The following is an 11308-nucleotide window of genomic DNA, read 5'->3' on the forward strand; positions in this document are numbered from 1 at the left end:
CGCTGATATCCAAAATATATAAAGAATTCATACAACTCAATAACAAAAAACAAACACTCTGATTAAGAAATGGGCAGAGAAACTAAATACACATTTGTCAAAAGAAGATATCCAATTGGCCAACAGGTACATGAAAAGATGTTCAACATCACTAATAATTAAGGAAATGCAAATCCTGGCACATCTTGTAGTTTCAGAAAGTAAGAAATTGTTCTAAAACAAAACCCAAAATGATGACAGTGTGTTAACAGGACACAGAAGCTAACTGAAGGATTCTTGATGGCCAAAGCTAGAACTATTAGAGCAATAAAATAATTAAAATAGTACTGGATTATAACCCAATGAATAAATAAATATCCATTAATCTACATTAATATAAATAAATAAATAAAATTTTCATTCAGAAGAATTCAAACAATGTATGTAGATCAATAATCCAAATAACATATGTAGATCAAGGAGGTGGAGCATAAGTTCCACTCCTTAAGTGTAGGCAGTAGATAGTGACTTCCTTCTAAAGATTAAGGAGAGAAAAAGTCTAACTTCACAATTGAGAAACTGGATGAACACTACTTCAGTCAGGTAATCATGGTTAACATCAACAGTGATAACTCTTCTTGACAGTATATGCCCTTGATATGACATAAGGAGAATAGAAATTTACCTTAAGTTCTTGCTACCAAAAACCCATAACCCCAGAGCTAATTATGCTAAAAACATTAGACAAACCACAACTGTGAGACATTCTACAAAATAGCTGACAATTACTCTTCAAAACTTTCAAGGTCATGAAAAGAAAGTCTAAGAAACTGTCACACCTAAGAGGAGTCTAAGACAAGTAAATGTACTGTGGCATCCTGGATGGAATTCTGAAACAGAGAAAAGACATTTAGGTAAAAACTGAGAAAATTTGAATAAAGTATAGATTTAGTAAGTAATAATGTATCAATATTAGTTTGCTAATTGTGAAAAGTGTAATATACTGATATAAAATGTTAACTATAGGGGAAATTGGGTTTGCAGTGCATGGAAACACTATGCATGATCTTTAGAATTTCCTTTAAAACTATTCTAAAGTGAAAGAGGTTATTTTAAAAAGTACTTTATTAGTTGAGACTGTGACTGACTCTAATAAGTGGATAACAAATAGTTTTGCAAGTCAGGTGGTTTACAATTAACTGCTTTCAGCCAAATTAAAGGAAGCCCTTAGGTTGTCCCACTGATATTTTTAAAAAGTAATTTTTGCTGTATCTCAATAAAAGTTCTTTAAAAAAAAAGATGGATGTTCCTTTGGATGTAGTTCTCTGAGAACAGTTTCTGTAGAAATATAGATCTAAGAAACTAAAGAGACAAGCCATTTGCTCCCTATAGACTCAACATATGCTGGTGGGATATAGAATAAGCACTCTAGGCATTCATTTTGAAAAAGGGATAAAGTGGTAGGCACAGAGAAGGGACTGGCCCACAGCAATTCTAATATCCAGCCAGGCAAATATTTGAAGTTCTTTGATTATGTCTCAAGATGTGGGAACAATACTCGGTGTCTTTCAGCTCCATCCTCTGTGTTCTTTGTTCACCTGCTACGTCATCCTTCTTTTATCACAAGAAGTAGCACATATTTGTAGCTGAGAAATGTTCTCAGCCTACTTCACCAGAGTAGAAATTTGGGGGTCCAATTTTATTGTCAGAGGCAATAAAATGCCTTGTTCATTTTATATTGCCTCTGACCTTTCAATCCAAATTGGCATTGTTTCTGCTGATATCATTCTCTCAAAAACCTGTGCATCTCCTGTGACTTTCATAAGGGTAATTGCCATTAAACAACAACAACAACAAAAACAAACAAAAATAAAAGTAATTTTTATGAATGATTACTGTGTTTTTTGTCATGTGACTTAGAATTGAGAGAATTGAGTGGTATTGTTATATCAAAATTCCTTTTAGTCCATGTATTTATGTAAAGAAGTATTCCCTGCACTTACATTTATACAAATGAGAAATAGAACTGGTATTGGCTCTGAATTTTGTCTCATTCTAACAATAAATAATATTCATTAATGAGCATATGAACTAATTGTGTGGGGAAAAAAGAAGCACAGACTGTGCTGAGATGCTTTTCCACTAAATGTTTACCTTTTTGTTTAATGATATATATTTATAATACATTTATGCTCTTGTAAGCATTTGTATACTAATAATAATTTTACTAATTCAATCTAGGAGAAAATTTTAACTCAGTCTTTTTTGATCACTGGGCAATTCTAAAAACTTTTAACTTCTGTATATATTTGTATATTTGTTTCTGTTGCAAAGCAATATGAGAGTGAAAAAATGTTTATGCATGAAAATATATGACATTAGGATAAAATTTGTGACAAATGTAGGATATATACATATAAATTTATAAATACAACTTTATACTTATATAATATATAATATAAAATTTCTATTCAAGTTTAAAAAATTATTTTAAATTTCCAGTATTTAAAAAAATTTTGCATTTACTTTTTTTTAGTGGATGATGGCAGATGTCAAATAGGTATGGTATTTTATTTCATTGGATCCACTTAAAAGAGCAATGTAACCATCTCATTTAAAAATTTCAGCAGTAACAGTACAAAGGAAGTTACATCCTTTGCAGTTACATACACTTGCAATGAAAACATTTTGATATCACCCTAAAAAGTGTGAATGGGTACATTAGTATTTCAGAATACTCCTTGTGGGTACATGTGACAAAAATTTTTGAAGCCCACTGTTTTAAGATGTTTATTTGCATAAGAGGAATATATTCAAGCTTAATGAATTTCATATGTAGATATTCACCACTCCTACAACTTATTCTTCAAAGCATATCACAACAAAACATCCTAGATGTTGGTACAATAGCTAGAGAAGCACAGGTAATAAGCTCTTTGAGTCTTTTATAGTTTCCAGAACTGTCTTATTTTCATATTAAAAAAGGAAAAGCCTCATTCACTGAGGCTCCTTAGGAGGCATTCTACCCGTTTTGTTTGGCCAAGAAGTTATTTAATGGAAACTTTACCCCTTGCTACTCAAAGTGTACTCCGTGTACCAGCAGCATGGGTATCACCTGAGAGCTTGTTAGAAATGCAGAATCTCGGGCCCTACTTCAGACCTACTTAATCAGAATCTGCATTTTAATAATACCCCCAGACAATTCATAGGCACACTAAATTTTGAGTTCTAGGAGGGCTTAGGCTGTACAATCTAGAGTCTAGGACTAGGGCATTAACTAACTATTATCACTTAGGGAAAGACATTATAGTTCAGCTCCAAGGGGAGCCGATCATTTATAAATATTTTGAATGTACTTCAACAAACAATTTAAACTACTTTAGGCAATTATTTCTTATTGTATGATTATTTTCACAGTTATTTCAACCAGGATCCTTATGTAGTCAATTATTATATAAGAACATATTTTAATCACAAATCCCAGTACAAGCAGTTATCTCATTAGCTCAATGAAATCTTTTCTAATAACCATTTAAACTCATTACCCCTGCATACCTGTCAATTCACAACTTAAGTTAGCATTTTAAACAATTCGGTTTATAATTAACAGGCCAAACAAAATAACCTCAAGATATAATCACTGGAGGAAATTACAAAGATCTTATCTAGGGGCAAAGTAACCCTTAAAGGGATTTTCCAATAGCTTTAGACTACCAAGGGAGAATAAGAAACCTTTCTAGTTATTTAAAATTTTGTCTGTATAGACCTCAATCCCTTTCACATACTTGCTGCTGACTAACAATACTTGTAGGAAGACTAGAGTCAGTGACACCCCTAACAGTTGATTTGATATGCTACCATCATTTTCCTGTAGATTCTCTGAGACCACAGCCAAAACCTGTTGAAATAGACCATGGGTCTAAAGCCTGTGGGGATCCTCCTCTGGCTGAGACAGTGATGCTCTCTATCAATCTTAAATCTCCCCAGGAACCCTTCAGAGTCTATGGATACAAACACAGAAAGTCCACTCTGGCCTGTTGCCAGTATTCTTCTGTGTTTGTTTCTCTGAGAAATTGATTTTCACTTGTCCAAAGCTCCCAAAGTAGGTGAAGTGCCCCTACCTCTATACAATGTCCCATAGAAATGCTTTTTTTATTCCTACCACAGAATCCAGAAGCCATGAAGCCCTGAATTCAACTGAAGTGTCCCAAGAATTAGGGTGTGGTTACACAAAGCTCACCATCCCAACTCTTGCACATGGTAGACTGAATTATTTATACTCCTAAGGATGAACTGTAATGCTTAGGTTCTATTTGTGTTAAAGCTCTTATCTGCTCAGAAGACAGAAATCAAACAATTGTGTAGAAGACAAATCAAAGACAATTGTGTTGTCGTCATAGAAATCAAGGGATAGCCTACAATTGAGGGGGGAATGGGTTTTAATACACTGAGACTCCCACCCCCAGTACATCCAACAGTGGGAGTTAGGTACAATTGTGAGTTTGACAAAGAGTTATAACAGTTAATGCAGGATTTAAATAAATCAGTTGTTTGAAAGAGAGTAAGATCCAGGGCAGATGTATGTGCCTAGGAAAGGGGTACGTGTTGACCTGGAGGGAAAATTGGTTAGAGCTCATTGCCAAGGTCACAATCTGTATTAGTCTGCTTGGGCTGCCATGACAAAATACCATAGACTGGGTGGCTTAAACAACAGAAATTTATTTCTCACAATTTTAGAGACTGAAAATCCAAGATCAAGGTGCTTGCAGAAAGCCACCTTCTTGCTGTGTCCTTACACAGTAAAGACAGAGCACTGGTGTCTCTTCCTCTTCTTATAAGGTTGCTAATCCTATCAAGAAGGCCCCACCCACATGACCTTATCTAACACATATCATCTCCTAGAGGCCCCATCTCCAAATATCATCACATCAGGCGTTAGGGTCTCAACATATGAATTTGGGGGGGACACAATTCAGTCCATAGCACAACCCATTTCCCATACCACACTGGGATGGGTCAATATGAGTTAGGATGGAAGAAGAGGTTATTATAGCTATAATAATGGAGTCAATCAGCCCTGTTTGTTTTTTTTTCATTCATTACAGCTAAAGAATTATTATCAAAACCACTCAACCTTTGCAGCTTAAAACTAGAGATATATGTAAAGCACAGCTCTAGAATGTCCCCCTCTTCATGGCTCTGTGACTTCTAGCCATTTAGTCATTGATCCCAACAAAAAGCTGGAGTATTAGAAGTCTATGTAGTGTCTGCCACATGTATAAATAAAGAGAACATTGATGTTGTCTTGGATAGTACTTTCCTGTCATAGCTTTGTAAGAAACTGAACCCTGATGAGAAAGTCCACAAACTCACATAAAGTGGCTACACATTCTTTCAATGGGACTTGTGAAAGGACTGCTCAATTATCACAGCCAGGCCAGTAATCCCAGCTTGAGTCAGTCTTTAGATGGACAACTCTACTGGGTGTCAGTCATAATGAGAAGTTGCACTTATTCCTCAGTGCAGCAAACCAAGGAAAGTGAAGAACTCCATATGATATGACAACACAATGGAAATTGGGGTTATCAATAACTTTCCCCCTTTCTTAAAGATCACTGTAACTGTGTGGCCTAAAAACTTGTGTTTTAAAAGTAAAGTGCCAGGCCAGTGACCAAAAACCTTAGATGTGGAATTATTCTTGTTTCTTCCAGATTGAGTTTGTACCACAGCTCCATGCAATGCCATTATACATGTTCAGCTCAAGGAACTTAACTGGAATTTCTTAATAAATATATAATCAAGTTAATACATGGAAAATTAAGAAAGTGCAGTCAGTTTGAGATTTTCTGGGTGAATCTGAGGTGTAATAACTGTTTTAAAGGGGGACAAGAAACCTGAAAGTTGTGGACAATGGAATCTAAAAGGCAAACGGCAAGACGTGGAGGTCAGTTTGAGAAATGAATAAATAAGGCCAAGATGAAAGAGAAGATAACATATAAGAAATATATTTGGCCTTAAAATCTTTGTAGTTTGGAAAAAGCACAAGGTGGGATAAGTGAAAACAGCTGGGAAATGTAGTCCCTCAGTGGTCAGTATTTAAGGGACCACTCCTGCACACTGCATAGTTTCTAGCTGTAGTGGCACTGGAGAAATACTTTCTAGGACAACACCAAGTCCTTCCTGTAGATACCCAATGGGTCTATTATCAAATTCTTTCTGCATCAACTTTAATTCTCAAGAAGGTAAGTTGGTTAGGACTCGCTAGTTATCCCAGATTCCCTTGAAGACAGTGACCCTCAACAAAAGGAGGTCAGAAAGCTGTGTTTAAGGACCAGGATATTTGTGTTGGTTTCTAAGTACAGTGTGAGCTTTGATGCCTTGGAACATTTAACATACTAGTCTAACCCTACTGGTTACTCTTATGGGGTCAGATAATTCAAAATCATGAATATGAAAGGATAACTATAAAAGAGGCTGGTCTGATTTTCTGCAAAATATTTTCATAAATGAAATTCAAGAACAGGAGATGTCACAGGGAATGATGTAAATATAACAACAAGCTGAAAGAATTTAGAAATAAAAATTTTTGAAAAAGGATAAATTATTACTACCTAGTCAAAGAAACATGAACAAATCAGCATAACTAAGAATAGTATAAGAGAAACACAAATTTTAGAAGAATAAAAACTTTTAGGTTGTCTTTCAAAATAATAACCTGGAATTGCTGGGGACATTATTAATTACCAGTATACATTTCAATCCTCCTTGATTGTGTAGGAACTATGCAATTTTAGTGGGATTGACCACAACCCCAACTTCCGGAGTGGCATTTGATTAGCATCAGCCAATTATTCAAACAGATTCACTTTGTTAATGTTATTATTTCTGAAATAAGTATACAAAGTGAAACTAAAATAAGTGGACATATCATTGTCTTTGGTCATAGTACTAGGACAGGCAAATGACCTGTGAAGTTTCCAAAGTAAAGCAAATTTTGATCAAAAGTTGTTGTAAAAAGGTTCTCTTTGTCACTGGATATGAATAAGGGAGCGTATAACTCCCAAAGTTACTGACAGCCATATTGAAACATAAGCTTCAGATTGAAACTGACAACAGAGAGAAAATAGAAATCAGAACAAAACTAGGCTTTTGGTGGCAGCACTGAATATATTCATTTATTAGGGCTATCATTTTAAAAAAAGTACCACTGATTCAGTGGCTTAAACAACACAAATTTATTTTCTCACAGTTATAGAGGCTATGAGTCCAAGACCAAGATGTCAGTAGGGTTGATTCTTTTCTGAGGCCTCTCTCCCTGGCTTTGCAGATAGCCATCTTCTCTATCTTCACATGGTCTTTCTTTCATGTACCTCTGCATTCTAATCTCCTCTTCTTATAAGGACACAAATTATATTATATTAAAGCCTACCCATGCAATCCCATTTCACTATGAACACCACTTTAAAGACCCTACTTCCAAATACATTCATATTCTGAGGTACTAAGGGCAAAGACTTCTACATATGAATTTCCAGGGGAAAGGATTCAGCCCATAACACTGAGCACTTAGATTAAACCTAATCTAACACCTATTAGATTATTCACACAATACCCAAAAAATTACTTTTATTTTAAGTCCGTTTGAGATTCCTTTCCTACTGATACAATGCCATAATATTGATATTTTAAAGAATTATGGGATGTTGTGGAGAAATTATAAGCAACAAAAAGGATACAATCAAGATACAAAATAAATGTAACTTTACACAAAACTAGGTAAGATTTGTTACAAACTGGAATCACACACAAGAAGAACTCTCTAAGGTTAAAATAAGCCACTATTTCTCCAAGTTAGGTCTCTAAATATAAAGATGCCCACATCTGCTTTGGAGAAAGTCATATTATATGTATTTCTGTGTAGTTGTATAACAAAAAATATGCCTCTGTGTTATATGATTGGGTAGAGGTGTATATTTAGGATTAAATATGTGATTATGCATATCAGAAATATATAGAAAAATATCTATGCATATACATATCTTTCTGTATAAATATAAAGAAATTTCTCCATCCATATATGTTTTGTTTGAATTTGTGTGTATGCAAAAAATGTGAAGAATGTGTGAAAAATTAAGAGGCACTCTAGCAGAGGAGCTGAGGGGTGGTTAGAGATCCTGAGAGAGTGTAGGGGGGAAGTACTTGCAGAGGAAAGAAACACCTACAGTTTCCAGAGATCGGAATTTTGGAAAGAAGAGGAGCAGCCTAGGAGTGCGTCCAGGCCAACAGAGGCTAGCATCCTGGATTTAGCAGAAAAGGGAGGCCTCTTCCTTAACAGGAAGCTAAAAGCCTAGTCCTATGCAGAAAGAGGGAGGAGACAACTGCACCAGTAGCTGCTGCTGGGAGCCCCATGTGGCAGAGAGGGCACCACCACCACCACCAAGGAGGTAGAGAGCCCTCAAGTCTGGCACTGGAAACACCACCACCATCCTCCTCGCCTACCACCCCGCCCCCGCCCTCCTAAACCCGCTCCTCGCCTTAGGATCCTCCCCTTCCAGCTCTTGCCAGCACCCGGTTCCTCGCCTGCGGATCCTCCTTGGACACAGGCTCACCGCAAAGGAAGCTGCGAGGTGTCCGATTTACACACGTGAAGCCTGAGATCCGGGGCGGTGGACGCCAAGCAAGGCAAGGCCATTGGTGGGCGCCAGGATGGAGAGGGGGATGGGATGGACTCCTGCTGGAGATAAGGGGTGGAGGCAGGCGCCGGGTGAGGCTGAGGTGGGAGGGGGGAGTGCAATGGGCAATAGCAAAGGGGAGTAAGCGTTAGGAACCAGGCAAGTCATTGAAGGTGAGCACGGGGAGGCGAGGGCGCTGGGGTGCCAAGAAAGCGAGTGGGGGTAGACAGGGGGCGTGTGGGTAGCAGACTGGGGTGTGCAGAGCGGGAGGACAGCGAGTGAGTGAATGCGGGTCAGGGCGGTGGAGTGTTAGGGGTTTTGCAGGGGATTGGGAGTGGGCGCCAGTGGCGGGTGACGGAGGCTGGGGTCTCTGAATAAGGAGGTAGCCCGCCGCCTCCTGCAGAGTTCCTAACCCCAGGCAGCACCACTGCCACTGCCGCCTTTCCCGCAGCCTAAAGGAACGTAGAAGGGAGAGCACTTTCAGGCACACAGCCAGGATTTCCAGCATTGCTGCCAGGCTCATGGGGAAATTTTAGGCGCTGGCGCAGGGTACGTGGAGACGTCGCTGTGGAGAGAACTTCGCCTTATGGCATATTGAATGTTCCTCTCTTATCTTCTCTCCTCCTCCTGCAGACATGAAAACCCCCAACTCGCAGGAGGCTGAAGGGCAACAAACCAGGGCAGTTGCAGGACGGGCCACTGGGTCTACAAACATGACGAAGAAAAAAGCCTCCCAAAAGAAGCAGAGAGGCAGACCTTCGTCCCAGCTCCGCAGGAACATCGTGGGCTGCAGAATTTCACACGGTTGGAAGGAAGGCGATGAGCCCATCACCCAGTGGAAAGGAACCGTTCTGGATCAGGTGCCTATAAATCCTTCTCTTTATCTGGTGAAATATGATGGAATTGACTGTGTCTATGGACTGGAACTTCACAGAGATGAAAGAGTTTTGTCTCTTAAAATTCTTTCCGACAGGGTGGCATCATCTCAAGTCAGTGATGCAAACCTTGCAAATACCATAATTGGTAAAGCTGTGGAACATATGTTTGAGGGTGAGCATGGTTCTAAGGATGAATGGAGAGGAATGGTCTTAGCCCAAGCACCCATCATGAAAGCCTGGTTTTATATTACCTATGAGAAAGATCCTGTCTTGTACATGTACCAGCTTCTAGATGATTACAAAGAAGGAGACCTCCGTATCATGCCAGAGTCCAATGAGTCTCCTCCAGCAGAGAGGGAGCCAGGAGGAGTTGTAGATGGCCTGATAGGTAAACACGTGGAATATACCAAAGAAGATGGCTCCAAACGGATCGGCATGGTCATTCACCAAGTGGAAGCCAAACCCTCTGTGTATTTCATCAAGTTTGATGATGATTTCCATATCTATGTCTATGATTTGGTAAAAAAGTCTTAACTGTTAGGGTAAACTTTGCCACATTTGTGAAAACAAATGTGTACTTTGTAGACATGCAAAATAATGTTACTTTTCAGTGTATCGAAAGCTTTAGGGTCCCTGTTGATTCAGCATCTTTGCCAGCATAACTGTTGTTTTGTCCTGAAAAATACAAATTTATGTGGCCGTGACATGCTGTGTGTAAGGAATTTGTCATGTTGAAAAGATTGGGTGTGTTTGGTGGATGGGGCATGAAAGGAAGGAACAGCTGTAAATTCAGGCTGTGAATAAACTTCAGCTAGTATCTTAATCAGTCATCTAAAAATGGAATAGGACTTAGCTGGTCTGGTCTAGGGAGGGGGGAGGAGAAGGAACTAGAGATGGGCTGTGGGGGAAGGGGGAAGGGGAGGTGGCTGCTTAGGAGGAGGTGGGGAGGGGCCAGAAATGGAGAGGCTCCCTAGGGGGAGGGATGACCTAAGAGAGGGAGGCACCCAACTGGGAGGGGGTGAAGAATAACAGGGGAGAGTGAGATCTTGGGGCTTAGAGGAAAACAGACAGAATAAATTGAGTAGAGAGGGACACAAAGATGTTTAGAAGAGGTCCAGAGCAAGGGAGAGAAAGATGAAGTTGGCAGAGATCTGGGGAGAGAGTAAAAGGATACTCAGATGTAGGTCTGTGCATGAGTGAGGAGCCAGAAGGGGAAGGACACTGAGGAAGGAGGAATTCTAAGAAGAAAGACTGACCAGAGGGAGTGAGAATACAGGAAACAAGGTATGGGGAGTGGGGTCCATGAGAGATGAGAAGACCCAAGAAAAAATAGGACTTCTGGCAGTATCCAAATTGCTCTCCCCAGTTCTGTGCACAAAGGATGTGGCAACAGTCAAAGAAACCAGATGGATCAGAGCTTCCCTAGAAAGGCATTTTGACAGGAATGTCTCAAGAGTTAAGCAGGAGCTTAGAGTTAAGCAGGAGCCAAGGCTTTTATAATATCAGGGCGTTCATGCCACACCTGCTGAGCATGTAACCCTCAGCATAAATGCACTAACACGGTGCTCCTTAAGCAGGGGGCTGTGGACAGCTTCCTCGTTTTTTTCCGGAGGGCCCAGGAGCAGTAAATCTCAGACCTGAAGGTCTTGGTTCACTCTCCCTGCAATGAATAAACGATTCCTGTGGGGAACTGGATCAGTGGGGTGCTCAGAACTTAAGAGATGTGCCACCTTGCCTTTGGAAAGCATTTTATCCAGAAAAATGGAAACTTGCTAAACC

The 11308-nt window shown here is 39.3% G+C and overlaps 1 protein-coding gene across 1 annotated transcript; it reads left to right on the forward strand.

Moving 5' to 3' along the window:
* The first annotated feature begins 8760 nt into the window (after window positions 1–8760).
* On the forward strand, window positions 8761–10233 carry LOC130841999 (spindlin-2). Its single transcript, XM_057718644.1, has 2 exons — window positions 8761–8824; window positions 9285–10233. The coding sequence occupies exon 2, from the start codon at window positions 9287–9289 to the stop codon at window positions 10061–10063; it is 777 nt and encodes a 258-aa protein (XP_057574627.1). The 5' UTR covers window positions 8761–8824; window positions 9285–9286; the 3' UTR covers window positions 10064–10233.
* The last annotated feature ends 1075 nt before the right edge of the window (window positions 10234–11308 follow it).

The sequence above is a fragment of the Hippopotamus amphibius genome, chromosome X, assembly GCF_030028045.1.
Source record: "Hippopotamus amphibius kiboko isolate mHipAmp2 chromosome X, mHipAmp2.hap2, whole genome shotgun sequence".
In the NCBI taxonomy this organism is placed as follows: domain Eukaryota; kingdom Metazoa; phylum Chordata; class Mammalia; order Artiodactyla; family Hippopotamidae; genus Hippopotamus; species Hippopotamus amphibius.